General features: G+C 44.7%; 1 protein-coding gene across 1 annotated transcript in view; it reads right to left on the bottom strand.

The window, feature by feature from the left end:
• Positions 1-24,003, bottom strand: part of SLIT3 (slit guidance ligand 3) — a 597,991-nt gene that overhangs the window by 187,461 nt on the left and 386,527 nt on the right. Inside the window, 1 exon segment of the mRNA XM_043596219.1 lies at positions 7,601-7,672. Within this exon segment, the coding sequence (XP_043452154.1) occupies positions 7,601-7,672 (72 nt within the window).

Below are 24,003 nucleotides of genomic sequence, written 5' to 3'. Positions count from 1 at the left end.
ACCTTGGGGAGGTGATAGAGCAGTATCGGTGTGCCCCCTTGTGAGCAGATTTCCCAACCCACCTTCCAAAGGCAGCATGGCTTTCCTCACAAGAGGCAGGCACTACTCCTAGGTACAAGTTGGCAGAGATGCCTTGTGTTGAAAGCTGCCTCTGCCTCTGGCCTGCTAGGCCCTGGTGACACACTCAATTCACCCACCCAGTCAGTCCCTGCAGGTCTCTGAAGTTTGCTGCTGCCTCTTTGGGTCCACTGAGCCCAGCTTCAGGGCCCTGTCATCTCTTAATAACTGCACAAGTATCCCCACAGGCGACTGGACTTGAGTCTCCCCTTGGCAGTCTGTCCTCCCCACTGTCACCGGCATGGTCTTTCTTAAATTAAAATCTGATCTTGCCATTCCCTTATTATAAGCCCTTCCATGGATCTCATGCTATGGATCATGACATTCAAAGTCCTCCCTACCTCCGGCCCCAACTCCCTGCCTCACTAACCTCATCTCTCTCCACTGCCTCTGTTGCTCATTTTCTAGCCGTCAATCTCTCTGACAAGCCTCAACTCTTTCACACACCTTTGTGCCTTTGCACAGGTGGGTGATTTTTTTTTACATGCGGTTCCCCTTCTGTCTGCAAAGTCCTTCCCTTGCATGAACTCCTACTCATCCTTCAAGACCCAACTCATGTCACTTCCTGAGTGAAGCCAGAATCAGGCCTGTCTGGGTGCTTTCCCACCTCTTCATCCTTACGTCCAATGGAGTCTTGGCCCATGTTCTGCAACTGCTCATTTACTAGTCTGTCCCCTCATCTGACTGAGTTTTTGGAGTACAAGAAGGGTATCTTGTTATTTTGTAATATTATTTTCATATTAAATGTTATAATGATCATGCATGATTTCCTATATGTAATAGGTCAACTGCAAATACTTGAGAAATGAATGAACAAACATTGATTTGATGCATTTTAGTCGACCTTACTCTCTGCCACAAACCACTGGGGCACTGGGGATTCCACGGTGATAGAGGCAGCAGGGTCCCTGCCTATACATGTTCATTCTGTGTGACATACAGAGACAGGTTGACAAATAAATGAACAAGATAATTTCAGAGGGCAATAAGTACCCTGGAGAAATATAACTGGGTAATGGGATAGAGAGGAGGGACAGTGGGGGCTGGGGGAGCTGCTTTGGGTGGGTCAGTGAAGGCTACTTTGAGGAGGTGACGTTCAAGCTGAGACCTATAGGATCTGAAGGAACTGACCCTATAGAGGTCCAAGGGCTTGGCGTCCCATGCAGGGAAGGAGCTTGGGTTGTTCAAGGGATGAAACGGAGCACAGGAAGCATGATGTGGGTGAGGGAGGGCCCAGCCATGTAGAGTCTTGCAGGGCATGACCAGGAGCGTGAACTCTGTTCCAGGCACAATGACAGAATGAATGGTCACCGAGATTCGCAGACAGGGATGCTACCAGCGGATGGGTGCTTCATGTCCCTCCACACACCTCCCTCACCCTCACACAAGATTACTGGCTGCTCACCGGGCGGGCGGAGACAGCCCTCATTAATCTCGGGAAGCGGGAGGGCAGACTCGGGCAGTGCGGCAACCCAGACTAACTAGAGAACACAAAGGCCGCCTGCCCAGCTTTGTTTTGAAACCGTCAATTCCAAATTCCACTAGCTGGCAGAGACAGGGCTTATTGATTTTCCCTTCTGGAATGCATGTCCTACAGAGTCCTCGCAAATAGAAACTGAAAAACAGAGGAAAACACAACGGCTGAGAAAGATAGGGCAAGGGGACATTTTTTTTAAAAAAACAATCTATACTGGATTTTGTCTTTTTCTTATGCTTTGTTGGATTGTGGCTTGTCATCTCTGTTTTTTCCCAATTCATTCCTTTTTCCCTATCTCTGTGTTTTCCTGATTATCTCTCTCTCTCCCTCACTATGCCTTTGTCCCGTAACCTGTTATGGCACGTGCATACGGGAGGCAGTTGCTACCGCTGTGTTAAATGCTGCTCTATCTACAGGTCGGTCTCTCTGAGAGTTCTTTCTCCAGATCGGTTTGTCCAGCTGACTGCTTCTCTTTACATATACCGCCTCTCCCTCTTCCAGACAGGCAACAGAGTGGAACCATCCCATAAAACCAGCTTTTAGTAATTGCATAGAGTGGTATCCCCAGCTAATTACCTTCTTGCCCTTCTCTTGAGGAGCAGGAAGCAATTAGAGACTTCCTTCCATTGCCTGGCTGGGTCAGGGGCAGGCTGCCAAGTCCCTTTAGCACCCATTCCCACTGGGTTCAAACACCACCTGTGTCCTGCCCTCTGGCTCTGATAAAAGCTGCACACCTGCCTCTTTGCCTTCATTTTCTAGCAGCCTCTTTGGTTACTTTTCCTTTCTTCCTGTTGCTAGCATGGCTGAGGGGAGAGGAATCTGAGTAGACAGAAAGGTCTATGGACAGTGTCTAAAACCTGGTTGGGTCTGTTACTAAGGATAGGGTAGGTGGGGAGGCCTAGGCCCAACTGTTGTCTGCTGACTTTTGCCAAATGACACACTGATCAAAACTTAATCTTATCATCTGGAAAATGGGTATATCACAGTTTCTTCCTTCTTGAAGGGTAATGTCAGGACAAGCAAAGAAAATCCATGTCAAAACTACAAGATTATAAAAAAAAAAAGTAGATAATCCTTGACTTTCTCTTCTCTCTCTTTTTTTTATTTTTATTTTTTTTTTAAATTTTTTTTTTCAACGTTTATTTCTTTTTGGGACAGAGAGAGAGACAGAGCATGAATGGGGGAAGGGCAGAGAGAGAGGGAGACACAGAATCGGAAACAGGCTCCAGGCTCTGAGCCATCAGCCCAGAGACTGACGCGGGGCTTGAACTCACGGACCGTGAGATCGTGACCTGGCTGAAGTCGGACGCTTAACCGACTGCGCCACCCAGGCGCCCCTTCTCTCTCTTTTTTTTAAGTGCTTATTTATTTTTGAAGGAGAGAGAAACAGAGTGTGAGACAGGGGAGGAGCAGAGAGAAAGGGAGGCACAGAATCCAAAGTGGGCTCGAGGCGCTGAGCTGTCGGCCCAGAGCCCGACACAGGGCTCAAACTCACAAACCATGAGATCATGACCTGAACCGAAGTTGGATGCTTAACTGACTGAACCTCCTAGGCACCCCCTTTCTATTATTAACATATGGTATCATGGTTAGGCCCAATTATTGTCACTTTGTAGCCTGATATTCCAGTAATTTATCTTCTATTCCTATGTTACTTAAGGAATAGAACAGTGTTATATTCCCTGAGCTCACACAAGGCAGTAGAGAAGGCTGGGGACGGGGGTATGGGAGGTGGTTCTCAGACTGATGAAAGGGATGTACATTCCTGAGATTTAAAATTTGTCACAAGAGAGACTATCTACATGTGGGTAATTGAGGTCTGGTAGGAGGAGGAATGTTTCCTTAATAGGTTTGATACAAACTTAATTTCTGCAAAGCATCTTCTATTTTACATGTACCAATGCATATTTAAATGTATAACTTCAATTATCACCTCTAGGCAGATGCTTCCCCTCCTTGAACTTGCTCTTCAGCTCAGCTCCTATATCTCCAATTACCCACATGATATTTTCTCTTAAGGCTGTAAGATTATTTCACCTATATCCCTCTTATTAAAACCATGGAAGATGGGGACTGTAGACATGGTTGTGGCCCAAAGACCAAAGTCATTTCACCAGCAGGGTCAAGAGGATGGGATGTCAGGCTCACCAATTTCCAAGCACACAGAAGATGCTCCATCCACACTGCCCGTGGAAAGACTTGACATCACTTCACAGCCAACTTATAATCTTCATGTCTGGCTCTTCCTCCTGGCCTTTCAGTCTTCGTGGACTGGAAGCTCTAAGAATCTCACAGATCTCTGTATCTTACTTCCTATGGCTTCTCCCAGAGTTGGCATTTAGTAGGTTCAAAAAACATTTTGATGGCTGCAATGATGAATGACTATGGAGCTTTGCTATCATTCCTTGTATCATCTGAGCTTGAAACTCATCATTTTCTAGTTTTTTTCCCCCAGCCACTAATACCTCACTGATTGCCCATTTCTGTTGACTTGGCCCCTATTGGCATCTTTGGTTCCTCCTTCACTTCTGACTGCTCTCTTTTACAAGCATGAGCCCTGACCCCTTACATTGGACTCAGCCTCATCTCCTGCCCCCAGCCTTTCCTTTTTCCACCTCTTCCCATCCTAGGCTCCTCTTCCACAATAAATATTTTCATCATGACTTTTCCTGTGTTGGAAGCCATCTACATTCTCAGTACCTACATCTAAAATCCATATACCTTTCAGGCAAGGCTTGCCAACTCTTCCTGATCTTATCACCTGTTGTTCTGCCTCACAATCCCGCACCTCCACAAGATGGCTCTGCCTGTGTCCTTGGAATACACCTTATACAGGTTTACCTCTGTATTTGCACATACTATTTGCCTTGTTGACTTTGTGAATTCCAATCATCATTTAGGCCCAGGTAAAGTCTTTACAATTATAACAGCAACAAAGAAATGTAGCAGTAACAGTAGCTAGAACTTTATGTCCCATGTGCCAAGCATAGTACTAAGTTATTCATACTCACTATTTTATTAACTTTCACAAAAACCCTAGGAGGTTAAGTACAATTCTTATCCTCATCCTACAGTGAGGAAATCTAGGCTCAGAAGCATCAAGTAACATGCCTGAGTTCATAGACTCAGTATGCACAATAGCTGAAAATCAGACCTAGATCTATCAGGTTGCCAAAGCTATGTTTCTAACCTTTAGGCTAGACTCCCTAAAGCCATTTTTCTTCTCTGAGCTCTCAAGCCTTTACTATGCATCATGGCCACTCATTTGCCAATTTTCTTTTTTAAATTTTAATTTTTTTTATTAAAATATTTTTTAACATTTATTCATTTTTTGAGAGACAGAGAGAGACAGAGCACAAGCGGTGGGGGTGGAGGGTGCAGAGAGAGGGAGACACAGAATCCAAAGCAGGTTCCAGGCTTTGAGCTGTCAGCACAGAGCCCAATACAGGGCTTGAACCCACCAACTGTGAGATCATGACCTGTGCCAAAGTCAGACGTTTAACCAAATAAGCTACCCAGGTACCCTTTTAATTTTTATTTTAGAGAGAGAGCAAGCATGCATGAGTAGGGGAGAGTGGCACAGGAAAGAAAGAGAATCTCAAGAAGGCTCCAAGTCAGTGCAGAGCCCGACGCAGGGCTCAATTCCACGACTCTGAGATCATGGCCTGAGCTGAAATCAAGAGTTGGATGCTTAACTGACGGAGCCACCCAGGTGCCTCTCCCCCCATTTGCCAATTTTCATGTGGAATGTTAAATCACTAAAAACTCTCTTGTACACATGTGTTTCTTGTCCCTAGTTTTACCATAAGCCACCTGAGAATATGAATTATACTTTTGGGTCTTATAGGTTCTGCCCAATAAATGTATCCTGATGAAATTGATTAGAAGTATAAAGTAATCGACCCCCCCACACACACACATACTTAGTTCTGTTGGCTAATTCATCCTTTGAGCAGTGGGTTTATTTGCCCCTCCTCTCACCCCAGGACCACATGCTGACACTGGGTAGAAATAAAAGAGAAGATCAGAGCTGAGTTCAGGCCTTCGAGTAACAAATATATGCATGGCCTGGAGAAGGAGGGTCTGACAGTAGTTCCTGAGTGATTCAGGAATCTGTGTCTGCAGAATCTTGAATCTTTGAGCTCCTGAGGCCTTTGTGAAGTTAGACATATTACAGGAAAACAACAACAACCCCCAGATTCAACAACTATCGTGGACCACTATGAGATTTAATCACTTTCTTGAGAACCAAAAATGAAGTTGGTAATTACACAGCCCTGCTTACACATCACTGCAATGTTTTTGTTGTTGTTGTTGTTAACTGGCCCATTTAAAATCAGAGCCATGAGATAGAACAGATATACCACTTTACATATGTAAAATGTTAATCTGGGGTTCAACCATCATGAACCTTATTGACCTTGAGTTAGTCACTGCCCTTTCCTGGTCCTCAATTTTCTCACTGTTGACTTGTGGGGTTTTAGAGGATCTCTAAGTTCCTCTCTTGCCTTGCCTTTCTGGGATGCTAATTAGCACAACCTCTTAATTTTGGTTTATATGCACAATGTTGAGTCATATTCTCCATGGCTTCGTCTGCTCCACCCTGCTTTCTCCTGCTTCTGGGCAAATGCCCCCAGATGAAGCAGTGGGAAGTTTCCTATGTGGGATCCTTGCAAAGTCCTCTCTGCCCTAGGCTTCCTTCACCTTGAGATGCCTCTGCCCTCTTGTGTACTTTGCATGTTAAACACCAAAGGCTTTCCGGTAAGTTCTCAGGGACAGGGGAAGCGGGTAGCCTGTATCTGGAAGCCATCATCAGCATCCCAGGACACTAATATCCCTACAGTCCTTATAAGGAAAGCTGATAGCTAAAGTAGTTAGTTTTAAAGAAACCTCCTCCAAGACTTCTCAAGTTGAATGTGAGCCTGCGTAGGAGGCCAGTGGACTGAAATGCCTGCCCAGACAAACCATCTCCCAACACATGCTCTAAACACATGGACACAGTGGTATGGGTGGAAAACTTGAAAGGCACACTCCTTGTGAAAGTAATGGTCCAGGATTCACTGTTAAACAGCAAACAGTGGAGACCAGACAAAAAATGGCAAGGGTTATTTGGCAGGTTAAAAAAATGTAGTGATGGAATAGTTCTGCACTGACTCTATCAATGGGCACAAGAATCTGCATGTGATAAAATTACACAGAACTGCATGTGCATGTACACACACAAATGAGTGTGTGTTATACTCTGAAATCTGAAGAGTAAGGTCTGTGGATTGTACCGATGTCAGTTTCCTGGTTTTGAGATCATACTGTTATGTAAGATGTTACCATTGGGAGGAAACTGGGGTAAAAGGGCACATGGACCTATCTAGTATTTTTGAAACTTCCTGTGAATCAATAATTACTTCAAAATAAAACTAAAAACACCCCCCAAAACCAAGCACCTAGTGCGGTGAGTGGATCTGGCTATGTCTCCCCACCAGCCTGGGACACAAGTGCCAATGCCCTCTCCAATATCTTATTAGTAACAGCCACCCCTTTACCATCAGGATCATGGTCATGATCATCAAGGCTCCCACTTATGGAACACTTACTATGTACTAAGCACACTTTCTCATTGGCATCAACACCCCCCACCAGAATATCATCCCCATTTTGCAGAAGATCATGACCCTGGGAAGAGCTGAGTAGAGCCCCAGGCCATAGAGTTACTGTAGGCCAAGCTCTGACCCAGGTCCGGGACTCTAGTGCTCACACTTGGGGCTGAAAAACCAGAGAGGAACAGGACTCTGTGGAGCTGTTGTGGCACTTGATGCATGTTCCCTGGAAACCACTCAGGCACATCCCTCAATCTGTCTCAAAGGCGTCTGCACCAAGGCAGCACATAGCACAGTGACACCACCTTCCTGTCCCGTCCCTCACCCCTGTTCTGGCCAGAAAGCCACATCCGTAGAGAAGCAAAAAAAAAAAACAAACCAAAAAAAAACAAACCAAAAAAACATCACTTACAAGTTCTTCACGTTGGTGATGCCACGGAATGCCTTCCTCGGGATCCCTAGGATCTGGTTTTCGCTCAGATCTCTAAACAAGAAGAGAAGAGGCACATGCATTAACGACCAAGGCCGGGCTTTATCTGCATCTCATTATGACAACAAAACCTCTCACAGGCTGCCTCTGCGGTCAGGAGTGTTGGAGGCACTGTTTAGTCTCAGGCCCCAGGCTGCTATGAGCCTTCACATTGTTCCTCTAGTGATGGCCTTTGCTGAAATGGTTACCAGGCGGGAGCAGCTCGCCTCCAGGGCGGGCTCTGTGGGTGGTCTCGCACCTCCAGGCCACGAGCCAAGACGCTGGGTTATTTGTTGCACACAGACCGCACCCAATTCTGTTTTGCCACCTCCCAGAGAGACCCCTGGCCCCCCTTCCCCAGGCCGTCCCTCCCCCACTTCAGGGTCAACAGCACTCAGTCTCCCATCTCTCAGGGACTCTCTGCCTTTGTCATTTGGGATTGGAAGGGAACCTGGCAACCCTGATTTTCTGATGGGGGATGACCATCTCTGTTTATTCTAGAGACCCAGACACCCTGGGGGCCTCCTAGATCAGCTAAGTGACAGCCATGGTGAATTCAAATTGCATTTGCACAAACCTGTCCAAAATGGGGGTCCCATGGGCACCACATCTAGCATTAAGGGTGCTAATGTGTTGCTTTGAGGAGGAAAGGTAAGGGACAAAGTGTCAGGCCTTGAAGCTGGCTCAAACCCGGGTCTCATACCAGGGTCCTCTTTAAGAATCCCCAAAGCCTCAGTTTTTTTTCCTAAGACCTATGCAGCTTTTTTTCCTTTTTGTTTCCCCCTTTTCCCCCTAAACAAACACATACACTTGTTTTCATTCATACCTCAAGCTTGGTTGGAATTTCAGTGAGTAATCAGTCATAACTGCATGTCTCTACACACATACACACAAACATATACATACATATCAATCATATGGACATGTATCTATAGATATGGATATATATCTCAATTATTTTGACAATAACACAAAAACTTTTAGATATTAAGGTACAAAACCATCTACCCAGACCATAACCACTGTTACCAATTAGGAGCAATATGTATAAATTTCACAATATGATCTCATAGTATATAGTCAGTCATAAACTCTTTTTTCACTTATTATATTGAGAACATCTGTTCATGTCATTAACAGTACATGTATGCCAACATTTTTAATCACTGTATATCATCCAATTGTATAGAGGGCTATGCGATCCCACATTGTTGGGTATTTGCCATTTAAGGAAACATGAGGATGGGTTTTCCTCCCCAGACATTTTTGGGACAATTGTTCGGCCACTTCCTTGGTATAAAGTCCCATAAGGAGCATGTGCTGGGTCACAGGGTAAACGTCTTTAACTGCTGAGTCGTCCTAGAGGGAGATTGTACCAATGGACACTCCTACACTTAGGTTTCCACGGGAACCTAATCTAAAGCTAAAGAGGATTCCAAATAAAGAGAGGTCAGACAACCATCCTTCACTGAAACTTAGGCCATCTAAATTAACATTTTGTGAAGGGGCAGGAGGAAAAACAGAAAGCAGAAGAGAGGCATCACTTTCCTGCTCTCACCTGCTGAGAGGAGCTACCACACTCTGAGTGGGTGACTGGAGTTTCAGACACTTGGGGATTGTCTGGGGCCACTGTTAAGCCCCAACGCAAGGCTCAGAGTTGGGGTAGGGTGCAGATATAACTACCAGTGGCTTCTGGGGCTGAATAACAGGGTATTCCCCACCTCAAATCCAGTTTCCTCTGTCTGCAACGGTGTAAATAAATTTAGATGCACAAGGAGCCCCACTGCAGGCTCCCCCGGCCAGGCCTGATTCAATGAGCAGGGCTCCAGCCTGGAGTCGGGGCACCGAACAAAGCCTATGGTGACAGCAGAGGTCAGGCAGGTTCACCAAGGTCACTCCTCTGCTCTCCATCAGACTCCAGGGGAAGGGGGTGCAGGTCCTGTCATCTGACTAATGCAATTTCCACCAGGCATCTGGGCTGTACTCAAGGCTCCAGCAACCACAATGGGTCTAGTCTTTTCTGCCAGGTGAAGGCTGGTCTCCAGGACAGTGAGCCCCTGCCCACTATCCTCCCAGGCTTGGCCGCTATCTTTGGCCACTCTGGGAAACAGCTTGGGCCGCTGTGCCGGCCAAGGGGGAATGATCAAAATCAGGGGCAGGGGAAACAAACAGGAGAGAGGTCTGGACTGTCAGCTCTAACCATGTCTGGAAGCCAGGTGAAGGGGCACCTACTCCCGTAATGCATTAACCCTTTGACTTTAATGTAGCCTTTGAGTTTAATGAGTTGACATGTAGCCTCAAACATCCTGAAGAAATAACAATTGTATAAAGGTTCCAACTTGCCATATGGTGGGCTGAAAAGAGGAGAGCAGCATTTTAGCTGAAAAATCTGGCCCACCTCCTGAGAGACGCTCCACAAAAGCCATCACACAGGCAAAACCCTGCAACTGCACGGGGCAGCCTCTCAGGTTTCTGGTCACTACTTTCTTGCTGGAAATACACCCAGTCTTGCTCCCAGTTTAAGCGACCCCATTTAAAAGCACAGCTTTCTTTCCACCTCCTTGCCATGGCTTTCCTCCTGCTGTAACCGAGGAAAACAGTGGATTGTAGGGAATTTATCTGTTTCCCATGACAATCTGCTTGTAAATTTTATTAATTTTATTTTCCATTGAGCCTCTGTTCTCCAGCTAACAATACCACTGCCATCCATCTGCAGGACTGTATATTGATTTCATAAATACCTCCAGTGGGCTGACAAACTGACAGCTTTAATGGTGTTACTGATGGGGCGTGGAGGAGGGTTCAGGGCTGGGTGCTTCATTTTCGGTAACTGTCCCTTCACAATTATCTTGGGGCCTTTGTGAGGGCTCCTAATAGTGTGTTTATCTCAGCGTGATGCCAGAGCATGGAGCTATTGCTAAGCACCACCCATGAGAGCCACAAGAGCCACCATTTTCAGCTGACACTTAAGTAAAAATAACAAAATCTATCCGTAGTGCCCAAGAGCCTAGTTCCGGCCAATTGCTTGCTGGGGGTTTAGTGCCTTGCCCTTCCTGAGGGAAAATGTTCAGAAATAACCAGGGAAAGGGAACTTTTTAAAAAAAATAACATTAGATATAAGGTATGAGGCTGGAGCACAGTGAGAGGGTAAGGGGCGTGTGCTGAAATTTTCTGGGGGAAATAAAGGAAGATGGCTGGTGGGAAAGGTTTTCTTGGTTGGCAGTAGGGCTATGGATTGGGATGCCTTTTTAAATAATTAGGACTCTGAAAGAAAGGAGGACTGCATTAGCTAAAGTGCATTTTCCTGCTTCCGGAAAATGATTAACCGACGGATTATTCCATCCAAAAACACAAGACCAAAGAGGACTTATTAAGGAGACAGTAAGTCAAATAGGAGTTGGCAAGCACCAATATATCCCCCTTCCAGCCAGCACCCCCCCTTTTTAATTTACTAAAATGCTTTGGACACAGATTAACTTTCTTTGCAAATTTATTATTGCTTCATCTACCTTGAAACGGGAACTGCAGACACTTTGATAAATGGATTGAAAGGTTGTCTAGTTCCAGTGGAGCTTTGAAATGCTTCCCAGTGCTCTCTCTGCAATGTCAGGCAGGCTTTGTTCTCAGAGCAACAGTGAATGACAGTCCCCACCTTCACCCCCACCCCTGCCCACCCCATGTTTACCAGGGAAGATGGCAAGGCGAGAAGCAGGAAAACAGTTTCCTCTGCTCAGTGGGGACAATGCATTGGTCTCAGTCACATTCACGCTACCCGGAAGTCTTGTCTGTGTTAAATGGCAGTTTGTGGGAGGTGAAATTTGTTCCTAGATATCAATCTTGAATTATTCTGAATGTACCAGAAGGGGTTCAGAAGCTCCCCCAACCTTGGTGAATTCTTGTTTCTGAAGTGGGGAGGGCCACTTATTAGCGGTATGATCATGCTAGGTACTGAAATGCTCTATGCCTCCGTTTCCCCATCTTTAGGGCAGGGGCTTTACTGACTTCCTAGGTTAATCATGGGGATGAAAGGAATTGATATATATGCACCTTGCAAATCACCTGGAATCCTATAGGCATTCAACGAATGGCGGCATTTATTTCTTGGATTTTCTGCCCAGTTAGCCCTGAATTTTACATTGCCGAAAACGTCCTTTATCATCCTCTTCAGGATATATGCCTACAACTATGCAAAGAATAAAACACATAAATGTTAACTAATATTCTTTCTATAAAATCTGAGCGAGGAATCGAAGTTTCCCTCATCTATCATCTAGACAGGAGTATCCCTATTTGATTCTAGAGTCTTTTGAATGAAAGAGGAGAGCTTGATTCAGGAGAGAAGGTCTGTCTCAGTTTGGGCTCTCAAAGAAGTTGACATTTAGCCAAGTGATAGATTCACACTTGCATCCTGGGAGAGACTAGTAAAGGATGCAGGAAGCAGGATGAACAAGGGAAATAATTATAGGTCAGTTAGGTAAAGTCCTGGCCTTGTCTCTAACCAAGGGATCTGGGTCATTGTAGCCCTGCATCAGACAGTCCTTGGTTAGCGATCACCCGAGAGAAATACAAATTGCTGGGCTTTGCCTGCTCTCCATAAGGCTAAACATGGTGACTCCAAGACTCAACGACAGATTGCTGAGGAGGTTCCCAGTCATGACCTTTACCAGCAAAGTCTAAAGAAGCAGGAGATAGGAGCCAGAGTCAGTAAAGGGACCCAAGGGATCCATCTCAAAGCATTCATAAGAAGGCTTCAAGGACAGTTCTCCTGATTCAGGAAGTTCTCAGAAGATTTAAAAAAAAAAAAAAAAGATCACTCATGAAAGATGACATATCCAGGACCGAAGATCAGGAGGCCACAGGGAGAAGCTTAGTGACCAAAGGAAATTAGAACAATGCAATCTGATGCCTTCTTTGTCTACTTCCCCAGACCTTGCACTGAGACCAACAGGCACTTTTTTAGTAACTTAAAAAAGAAAAAAAACAAAAACAAAAACAAAAAAACTACCAACCCTTGATTAGCCAAAGTAAATGAGGGGATGATCTAAAAGCATTTCTATTTGGAACCATTATTGGATTTGAGATCAGGGAAGTGGATTACTATTCTGATTCTCTTTGGCCTGAGTATGTATTAAAATTACTTTCCCACTCACTGCCTAATAGGAGGAAACCTGCCCACTGATACAGTAGGTATCAATCAAAACTCATTTAGGGATTTAAAACATTTCTGATGGATAATCCGTGAGTCTAAAAGTTCTTGTACTCGCAATTGCTGCCTTCTTATACAAGGCCTGCTCCCCCTAGCCCCAACTCCTATAGTAACTGTGACATTATCACTCTGCTCTCAGAACAGAAGAGAAAGATGTTGTTTTGCTTACCTTATTTTATACAGTGGGAGGGAGGGACAAACATGCAGGAAAAATTATTCCCTGGGGATTCTACAGTGTGAACTTTGGGGAGGATTTATCTTAAAGGTAAATCTCTTATGCAGGCAATTTATCTTAATAAGCAAGATTGTAAGTCTTCAGTTGGGTCACTGTCAAAACCAGGTGAGCCCCAAGCATATGTCTCAGCTGACAAGTCCTGGTACCTCTGGCTGGGTGTCTAGTCAATGGTATCCTTTGTCCAACAGAGATTGTGACGGAAAAACTGAACCATTTCCTGAAAGAACTGCCACCTGCCTCAGGGATCTAGAGGATCAAAGTATCAATGGGGGACAGAAAACCAAAACATGACCAAAAAATTATTTTCCACTGCTCCAATTAGTTTCTAAATATTTCATCACACCAGTTTATGTGCTTGTTTCCTTGATGTTAAAAAGTCACTGAATGAAAGAGATCAGTAAGAGCTCCTTTCATTCTGCCTTCTCCGACAATCTCATTAGAAAAGTCCTAATCAGGGGCACCTGGGTGGCTCAGTTGGCTGAGTGTTCGACTTCAGCTCGGGTCATGATCTCGCGGTCTGTGAGTTCGAGCCCCACGTCGGGCTCTGTGCTGACAGCTCAGAGCCTGGAGCCTGCTTCAGATTCTGTGCCTCCCTCTCTCTCTTCCCCTCCCCTGCTCATGCTCTGTCTCTCTCTGTCTCAAAAATAAATAAAAACATTAAAAAAAATTAAAAAAAAAAACGAAAAGTCCTAATCATACCATTCAGATGTTTAAGATTGGCAGATTAAATGTCAGCTCAGACTCTTCACGCAACAAGAAAATAAATTTAGCACCTACTGTATGCTATTCTATGTCACATGTTGAGGCACAGATGTAAACGGAACCAAGTTTCTGTTCTCCTGGAGCTTGTATTCTCTTCGGCCCCCGATACAAATAAACAAACCTTTTCATACAAATGACTGGAAAATAAATACCTAGACATCCCCAAAAGTAAGAGCTGCAGTTTCACTGTTTTTTCCTTTTCAACAAGAAGACACCCTATGTCTAAAGTTACACTGAGGATTATTGCTAACCAGCAAAGAAAATAATTCACAGCTTTGTTTTACCTATTCAAGGCTCAAAATCTTTTTAGTTTTGGGGTGGCAGTGCAGGGGAAAGGGAAGGGAAAGATGCCAATCGAATCACTGGGACTTTCAGGGATCCAGTCTTGTTTCATCAAGTACTTTGATTCTGTCTTTCAAAGTGGACAGTCTGATAAAAATCATGACAGTTTGAAGATGTTATTAAGAGTTGGCATGGCACGGGGCAGCTGTTCTCGCAGTGGGGCTCATGGTCTACCTAATCAGAATTTAGTGATGATGCTTCAAAAAAAAATACAGATCCCTGGTCTTAAAATAATTTAGATAGGATAATGGTATTGTGGGTTATGTTTCCCTTCATTTAGATCTTTGTCTTTGAGAGATACATACTGAAATAATTAAGGATTAAGTGATGATGTCTGGATTTTGCTTTGAAATAATGTAGAAGAGGGGGAAGTAGGTGGAGGTATAGATGGACTAAGATTGGCCATGAATGGATACTTATTGAAGAGCTGAGTGCTAGGTGCAAAGGAAGTTCATTTATAATTTGTGCTTGACTTTTATGTATGTGTGAAATTTTCCATAATAAAAAAAATTAATGCAGATTTCTGGGACCCATCCGAGATCTACTGAATCAGAAACCCTAGGGATAGGCTTTAGAGTGTAAACTTTGAACAAGTTTGAGAATGTGGGTAGGATGATTTGTGCATGGGATTAGGTGGCAAGTTCACACCCCAGCTGTGCTACTTAATGGGCTGTGTCTTTAAGAGCATCAATCAATTCTGAGCCTCAACTTGTGCTTCTGTGAAATCCAGATAAGCATCAAGAGTAATGAAAAATCAAGTGCTTCTTCTATACTCGAATGCAGTATATAAACGCAAATCAGTATCTTCATTTTTTTTAGCAGAAAGCTAACAAATATAGCATCCTACTATCTTAAGCGTCTAGGGGAAATTTTGGATCCAAGATGCAAAGGTCTCCTGTGTCTCAGGTGTGAGCCTGCTGGATTTGGGCAAAATGCTTACAGGACACTAGTGTCACAGGAGAAGGCTGAAGGGGAACAGGGTGACAATATCTAATCCACACTTGACAAAGCCACCCAGGGGCCCAGTTGGAAGCTGAACTAGCAGGGGGAAGAGTCCATGGATGCTTAAAACTTCCCCCAGGACCCTAGCAAGAGTCCATGGATGCTTAAAACTTCCCCCAGGACCCCAGCAATTCAGGAAGAGGAAACCAAGCATTTTGTCCCGGGCCTCTCCTAAACGTGCAGGGAAGACTCTGTCGATTGGGATTAGCACATTCTGGTGGGGCCTCACAGACAAATGTTTTCCCAGGTTTCTAGGAGGGTTGTAGTAGAGGGGAGAGAGCACTGGAGGGCAGGTAGGTAATGAGCAGCCAGGCCCTGAGGCAGATCTCAAGCTGTGACCATTCCAAAGCAGATGAAGGCCTGGTGTTTGAGCACCATGGAGCTAAGTATCACTTAGACAGGGACTGAGGGCTGAATGTAAGATTAGGGTTATTGGTTTGCTCTACGATTAGTCACTAATGTACATCCTTCCTGTCTCTTTATGGACAGATATTCTAAAAATCACAAATTTAAATGCATTAGGATCATGCAGGTTAAAGGAAATGAGCAAAGCAGGCTGACTGTGGACACGAAGTGAGGGGTGAAATGGGGGATGCAGGGCCCACCCCAATGAATTTCTCCCAATTAAAAACAACCCTCTGTGCTAGTCAACAGGACACTTCATCCCAGGGCCTGAAGGGTACAGAGGCCAGCACCCCCCCAGAAAGGATCTGCTAATTCTAGGACAGCATTCCTCCACAGAAATATAACATGAGACACCCAAGCAATTTAATTTGTTCCATTAGCTGCATTAAAAACAGTGAAAAGAAACAGGTGAAATGAATTCAGTAAAGTATTCTACTTAACCAAATATATCTAAAAATATTATTACAACATGTAATAAATATAAAAATATATTAAAGAGATACTTTACATTATTTTTTATACCGCATCTTCAGAATCTGGTGTATATTTTATATACATGTCAAGTCAGACCAGCCACATTTCAAGTGCTCAATAACTACACATGGCTAGCACCTATTACATTGGACAGTGAAGCTCTAGAATAAGGCTAGAAGCTGGATGTTGTACTTCTGCACCCACTCTCTGCCAAGAGAGGAAAAGAGTATTAAATGTTGGAACCAATCTAAAGGAGCCCAATGTGGGCCTCCTTGGGGATGGGGGGTGGGTATACAATAGGAAATGTGAAAGGGAACCATTCAAGATAGAAAGCTTTAGATTTAAGGAAGCAAACCATGGCTTGAAATCTCCCAGTCATTCAGCCATCCCTCCTATGAGCAGAGAACCTCCTTCCAGCCATTAGGATTTAATTTGCATTTTTCTGAACCAACACCCCTCCAGGGCTGGCAGGGTTAACCAATGCTTCCAGTCCAAACAGAAGCTTTCTTAATTTAATTATCATATGTAATGCCAACTAAGGCTCTTTGTGTTCATGAGACAGCATTATAACTGACTGATGATCTCCAGCAAATGGTACAGAGGCTGAGCTGCTCAACAGCTCACTAATTCCTAGAATTATCACAATTTAGCAACAAGGTAGTTACATTAGACAGGTATGAGGAGCTCTCAACAGTCCAATTGTGCCTTCTGTTCTGGTCCAGACATCCCTGCATAACTAACTGGTTCAGGAAACATCATTAGGATTCTCACTATCATCATCTGACTCCAGCTTGTGTGTCCATTGCCATGTACCATTCAGGAGGTATAACTGAGATTTTGGTGTTTTTACATCGTAGGCAGAAATCTGATGTTGAAAATCACTAGAGTCTAAGGATCTAATTATATACCTGAGATAGTCCTCTGCCAATTTTGAGGCCCAATGAAATGTTTTGATTTAATTTACCAATCCTGGTGTGAGTATGCGGTGTAGGGTATCCACCTGGTTCAAAAGCATGGGACCAGGGTTTTGTTTTTCCCTTGTCTGAAGCTATGTGTCTGCCCAATAGAGTTGGGGAAAGGGAGCCCATTTCTTTGCATTCCATCCTCCTCCTGGCTGACATACTGTTCCCACCCCCTCCTTTCCCTCCGTCCCTCTCCCTTGGCATCCCTCTGAGGCTTTCATCCCTAATTTGATTGTTGTAGCTGACACTGTCAGTCTGAAACTCAGTAGCACGTCTAATGCTGGCTGGACAAGGGGAGTGCACGGGGAGCAGAGGGGGAGGCAAATTCATCTTGAGAATAGCTTTATGTAAATCGATCTTCTGGCCGAAAGCTGGAGCCAAGCATTTGCTGATTAATTGGAGAAGCGTCCTTGTTCCCGTGTCTTCTTCAGAGAGATGGCCCAAATTGAGTCCTCTCCTCTTCACAAAGACATTCCCATGCCAAAAAGCTTTTGCAATTAGGAGATGAAACCTTGTGAGCGAGGGGGAGGCAGAGGGGTTGGGGGAGTGTTTGTGGAATTGTTCTGAAATGAAGTATGTGCATTTGGGCTGCTTCATGATTAATTGCTGACCTGGGCACCTTCATTTGCCTCCCAGATGGTGGTCTGGTAGCCTAGGTTCTGAGGCATAATATCCCATAGGTGAAGATCTGCTTGTACAATTAGCAAAAATTACAGGGGGTAGAAAGTATACTTTCTGACATGTTCTTTCGGTGGATTCCAAATTTATATTTTCAGTTACCACTTGGGCCCATTCCTGTTAGCATCAGGAAGGAGGGAGTATCTGTGACTGACTCAATCTCTTTTCCAAGTACCTCTTACTGCCTTTGAAAAAGAAAGCTCTAACAAAATGCTGGATCATCCACATTGGTGGTCCTTTAACTCAGTGACTATTCCAGGGCACTGCTAAATCTGACCTTACCAAAAAGCTAAAGGCAGATTAGGGATTTAGGCACAGGTAAAAGTGAGTTTTGACCTAAACAGATTGCTCGTTTGCTAATCTATGTGCTGACTGAAGGTCCAGTTTATATGGAAACATGGTCGTTTCTGCTGGCTTCTTCGTAAATTATCAGTTTCGTGTGGTCAGAAACTTTTGCTGAGCAAAAGCCCTGACATACAGCTGAAAAACATTTTTGTTGAATGGATTAAAAGTAAGTGAAAATGATTTCATGCTATTGCATATGGCTCATGGATGATCGAGAATAAATCTCAAGATATAGGGATTTCCCCCCACCCAAGTCTAGTTTGTCCCTTTAGATTATGAAGAGCTCTCCCCCTGTTACTCCTACCCTTCTATCTCTGCCTCTCGGTGGAGAACTGTGCTTGAGGAGTAATGTCACTAGAAAAGGCTTGCATGCTAAAGAGCCACAGATAAAGCCTTTAACTAAAAAGGGTTTAGTGAGCTAATCTGAAGTATGGGAATGAGCAGTTACTTGGGGAGGGAGGCTAAGCAGACAAATAATTTGGTTTTTCGGAACAGAGTTTAAACCTGGTCTCAGAGGGTACAACAGATTTGGAAAATGGATTCCATCTAGAAAAGGGCTGTGTGCCGACAAGAACATGTCTCCAAGAACATCTTCTCCTCTTCCTCCCCGCCATTTCTAAATTCTGGAACTCAGAGACTAGGAGAATACAGATAATGAAACTCTGGGTGCAAAAGGAGACACTTTTTTTTCCCCCCAGGAGACACTTTTAGCATCAAGCTAAGGAGATGTTAGAAAGGCATGGAAAGTTTAGATTATCTGTGTGATAATTTGCTCTGTGATCACTCTCCTTTCTGCCAAAGGGTCTAAAAGCTGTGGATTAAAAAGTCCAGTTGGGGAAGGTGGGAAGCAGAGAGGTAGCCCAAAGGGCTAAGGCCCTGTAGTCTGGGAGCAGGTGAAGCCATTTCCTGATTTCTATCCCCTGTAACCTTAAATGCTCAGGTTGGCCATGAAGAACACTCCTCTGGGTACCCTGCGTGTGTCTGACCCCAAGACTAATGTTTGTGGACTGAGCAACCCCTCCTTCCTCCACTGGGGAATATGCCATTGAGGTCCCTCTTCTGCCGTCCATTCTATTTCACTGAAGAAACATGAGCTCCCAGGAGAAGGGTAGGGGAGGGATAACATATGCCTTGGGCTGTAGCTGCCTTGTGGCTGGGGTCTGGAATGCAGAGCTGAGGCTCAAGAAAATGGGGCTTGTATATGCCTGTTCTTTCTTGTAACTTTTCAGAACCCCATTAAATAAGTGAAACCTCAGGGATGAAGGTGAGATGCTATCCTGAGGCCATCTGCTGATAAAATCAATGCGGCTTCAGAAAGGCTCAAAATTATCTTCTCCCCAAGCAGGAAAGCAATTCAGCAAGAGCTTCATATCCTGAGTTGCAAGGCCAGCCTCTCAAAGTCCAGTGTTGGATGAAGCATATAGCGGCAAAAGCTATTAAGCTATGTTAATACTATAGAACGACATTTCTCCTCGTGACCCCCTGCACTATTTATTGTTCCATTCAAAACAATTACAGTTATTGCTAATAACTCACACCTGTGGGTGTCCTGGTATCGACTAAAGCAGGATAGATGCTGTTTTCTTGCTTATTTATGTAAAAATGGATGCAGTTCAATAGGTTTACACCAAGCTTGAAGTTAACACTAATGCTTAATCCCAGACCTGCTTCTGGCCATTTAGCTTGAAAGGCAGTGGATAAGGGGTGCGTGCCGGGAGAACCCAGTGAACTGCACAGATGAGAGTAATCGGCGTTGAATGTGTGCTTGCTGCTACTAGTCTTATGCCTGGTACAACAAACTCGCTTGTCCCAAAGAGGGAAGGACCTCCACAGCAGGAGGTGGGGGCACAGAGGGACAGAAGGGCCACTCCTTCTGAAACAGCTCCCTTGCCTCTCTGAGACTGTTCATTAACTATAGCCTGAGCCACACTCTGCCTGGTAACTCAAGTCCCCTTCTTTCACACCTGACCCCAGAGGTCCTGCATATGCTCAAGACTCCTGGACACAGTGAAGCACAGTGCTGGAAGCATGGCTTGGGGGCCTGGAAGATCTTGGTGTGAGTTCAGACTTGGCCTCCTGCCAGCTATGTGACTTTGTATGAGTAGTTTATTGCCCTGTCTGGGCCTCAGTTTTCTCATCTGCAAGACGGGGACAATGAAAATACTTAGGTCAGGGAATTATTATAGAATGGCTAATGACTTTAGAGCTGTCTGTATGTTACCTGGCTGATAATAAGCACTTTAAATAAAAACCAATTATTATGAGTGCTTGTAACTGTTCAAGTGTGCATTCATATACTATGGCTAGAAGAGAAAATCCCCACAAATTCCTTGTCCCAGAGAATATTACAGAGGAACTCAAACTGTAAAGCAGCAACTCCCAGTCAAATTTAATACCAAAGAAAGCAATACTTGGGTTCTACTCAGCCTGCTGTGCCTCAAAGGTTCTCTGGGCCCTGCAGGGAGGCCCGACCTCATGGAATCGACCAGGCTGTCCTTGGATGGATGGTCAAGATGGGCATAGAGTTAAAAGCTCCACAGCTCTCTGCATATGCCCTAGGAAGCTGGCTGGAACTTCAGACTGAACAGCAACTGCTGTGCAGGGAAGCCAGCAGGAGGCGCCACAAAGAAGAAGGACAAGAAGGAGGCCTGGAGGCAGCTGGTGGGACTACTGGTATGACAGCAGGGTTTAGACAGGGGAGTGGCCTCAACCCAACACAGGCTCTGGGGCTGAGAGCAGGATGGTGACCACTGATCTCTGTACACACTCAGGACAAGTCAAGGCAGCCTTCCACCTTCCAAAGGAAGCTGGGGAACAGTGAGCTTACCTTGGGTGCAGAGCCATGCAGGAAACAGCCAGAAGAGGAGAGGCTGAGATCACTCAAGATGGAAGGTGAGTTGAATTTGCTACTAAAGCAAATTCCCTGGCTGTCTTTCCTACTCTGTGAAAACTGTCCTAGGGCTTACGTTTCAAAGAAAGGTCCTCATTAATAAGGTGACTACAGTGCACCCATGGAGTTAGGTGCTATGGGTCAGAGCTAAGAAAATGAAAAGACACAGTCTGGGGAAGAGGACAAAGGGGGACAGCAAGTATGACATCACCTCTTAGGGAATGAAAGTCACCTCGGCAAACAGACCTGGCTGTATGAGGCACGACACATCGGGCCTCTGTTCTCTTTCCTATTCCCAAACCCATCCTGGAGGCTGCTCAAGGAGTGAGAGGAAGTAAGCAGAAAGTCACTCTCTGAGTGCTGGCGTGGAGGGGCTGAGTCTGTGATCTGTAAAGTCAGCTGTGGATGGGTGGGAGAACCCAAGCAGAGAGGGACAGAGATAGATGAGAGAGAGAGAGAGAGAGAGAGAGAGAGAGAGAGAGAGATGGAGACAGACAGAGGGACGGAGAGAGAGAGCATGAGCAATGGAGAAAGAGAGAGGGAAAAATGGGCAGAGACACAAAAACAAAGAGGAAGAGAGACTGACACAGTGAAACAGAATAAAACTAGAGAAAACAAAGAAAAGCGAAAGTCAAAGAGAAACACACATGCACAGAGTTATTTCCCAGAAGTGACCATGAAAGGCAGAGACACACAGAGAAAGAAGCACAAATGTGAGACAAGGGAAACAGGGTGGAGACAGGTTCATACACACAAAAGAGACACACAGAAAGAACCGGGTTGAAAGGACAAGGGGCAGAGGAAAGCAAGAGGCAAAGATCAGGTGGAACCTGGCCAGGGGGTTGTGAGGCTGGCCCACAGAGATTCCTCTGCAAAGGATCCATCGTGTTTGGGCTTTCTCAGGATGAGGGCACCAAGAAGGGGAGGGGATCCAAGGCCTCTCTCACATCTGACTTAGGAGACTGCTCTGGAGACCAGGAAGTGCCATCCTCACTGTCTGGACCCTGCACTGAGCTCAGGCCTCCACCCCCTCCCAAACCTTGTCTGGGAGACCAGCCCCGCACAAGGAGGGGAGCTACCCAGGGCAAGGTCTCCTAGAGCTCCCATCTCTAACAAACTGCCCCAGTCCCTGCCTCCCTCAGCTCCAGAAGGCAGGCACTAGAGGTTCTGGCAGAGGAAACTTGTGAAGGTTTCAAACTTTTTACATTACAAAGCGAGTTTTTAAAAGCTCCATAAAATTTCAAGGCACATACTTAATGTTCAAATGGCAGAATATATCGATCCCTGCCCATCCTCTAGTATCTTAAGTTTACCCAGAGGACCATTTTATTTAATTAACTTGGTGCTTTATTAATATAAATATTCTCCTATTGATCATAAGAGGGCCTGACAGGCACTCAAGCTGGGTATACATCACCTTCCCTCTGAGCAGCGCCACTTAGAGGAGTAGTTGGCTCAGAATCAAGAAGAGTGGCAGGAAGTGGTCCCCTGGGATGTCAGGCACTGATGAATCTATAGCATTTTTTATGGAGGGAGTTTTTTTTTTTTTAAAGTTCCAGCTCCTTGATTCTCTTAAAGCAGAAAGCATATGGAAATGAGATATGAAAATGGTCTTGGCTTACACGTATCAATTAAGCATGTCAATACTTTAATTAAATCACCCAACCTAATGAGATTTATACCAATGAATATGTTTTATAGTTATAATAGCTTTTCTGGCCACTGTTCAAAATGTCAAATAAATTGTAAAAAGAGGATTAAAAAAAGACAAAATTGACGTTCTGAACTGAAGCCAGTTTTTTTCTCCCGTCTTTTCTTTCCCCTTTATTCATGTGATTTTGGACGATATATATAAAGTAATGGACCCTATAATGAATTGGTTTTTTAAGAGTCTTTTTCATTTTTCAATTCTAATCCTTCTTATCAACTTTTCTAAGCTTCACACCATTGAACCTGCAAACACCCTCACTTTCTTCTGGTCCTCTGCAGCTTGCTTTTTCAGTCGTCTGCAGCTGGACCTCCTTGGTACACCCGCAGAGAGGAAAGCATACCCTCTTCCTTGACAAACAAAACCCCAAACAGGGCATGGGGTTAAAAGGCATGATTACTGAGAAGGCTATTACCAGAACATCAAAACATCTGGGTAAAAGTATTCTTAATCTCCTATGTAAAAGCTAGGCTAAAAGCCTATTTTCTCTAACTAAATAATGTGGCAAAAGCAAGCCAAGATTCTTGCTTCTCTCTTCTTATGCTTGTTTGACTTCAGCTTTCCTAATCAATTTATTTCCGTATATAACTGTAGTCTATGTCCCCAAAGATAGAAAACAAAGAGGCCTTCTAGACAAGCGCGCACGTGCACGCGCACACACACACACACACACACACACACACACACAGTGAAGGCGAGACACTTGAATGATAGGGGGCATTTGTACTGCTGTAGTGGATTCCTCCAGATAAGTCCCAGGCAGAACAAGCAAAGCTGTATGTTTTACAATGGAGGTTCAGAGTTACTATCGAAAACTGTGATTGCAAAAAAAAAAGAAAAAGAAAAAGAAAAGAAAAAATATAAATTATTCTGGAGCATTGATTCGAAATACACAAGTCCTGAAACCTAAGCCAGGCCATCGGTTGGAACGCTGCCCTCAATAAAGCAGAATGACAAGAAGGAGGAAGAGGGTACCCCTCAAACGTTCGTGCTCCCTGATTCCTCTGAGGCTCTGGTGTAGGAGGGCTGTATCTGTGGCCTCTCACCCTTTCACAGCCAATGCCCTGCCAGTTCCCAGGGAGGGCAGCAAGAGCCAGCCAGTCCTCCTCATTTGATTCCCTTTGCTGACATGAGCTGGCCAACTTAGGGAAAAGAACCAAACACCCCAACCATTATTGGATATTATTATTCAGAATAAAGCCTCTTTGCTCAGAATGAGCAATGTTGATTCTCAACAAATTTTAGGGCTATAAGATTGAAGCTTCTTGATTTACAGATGGCAAACTGGAGCCCCAAGAGAGAAAGGGTCTGCCCAATGTCACAGAGCCTGGGGCAAG

This window comes from Prionailurus bengalensis, chromosome A1 (genome assembly GCF_016509475.1).
Source record: "Prionailurus bengalensis isolate Pbe53 chromosome A1, Fcat_Pben_1.1_paternal_pri, whole genome shotgun sequence".
Lineage (NCBI taxonomy): Eukaryota > Metazoa > Chordata > Mammalia > Carnivora > Felidae > Prionailurus > Prionailurus bengalensis.
Note: the sequence above shows the minus strand (reverse complement) of the source record. Positions and strands in the feature narration are given on the sequence as shown.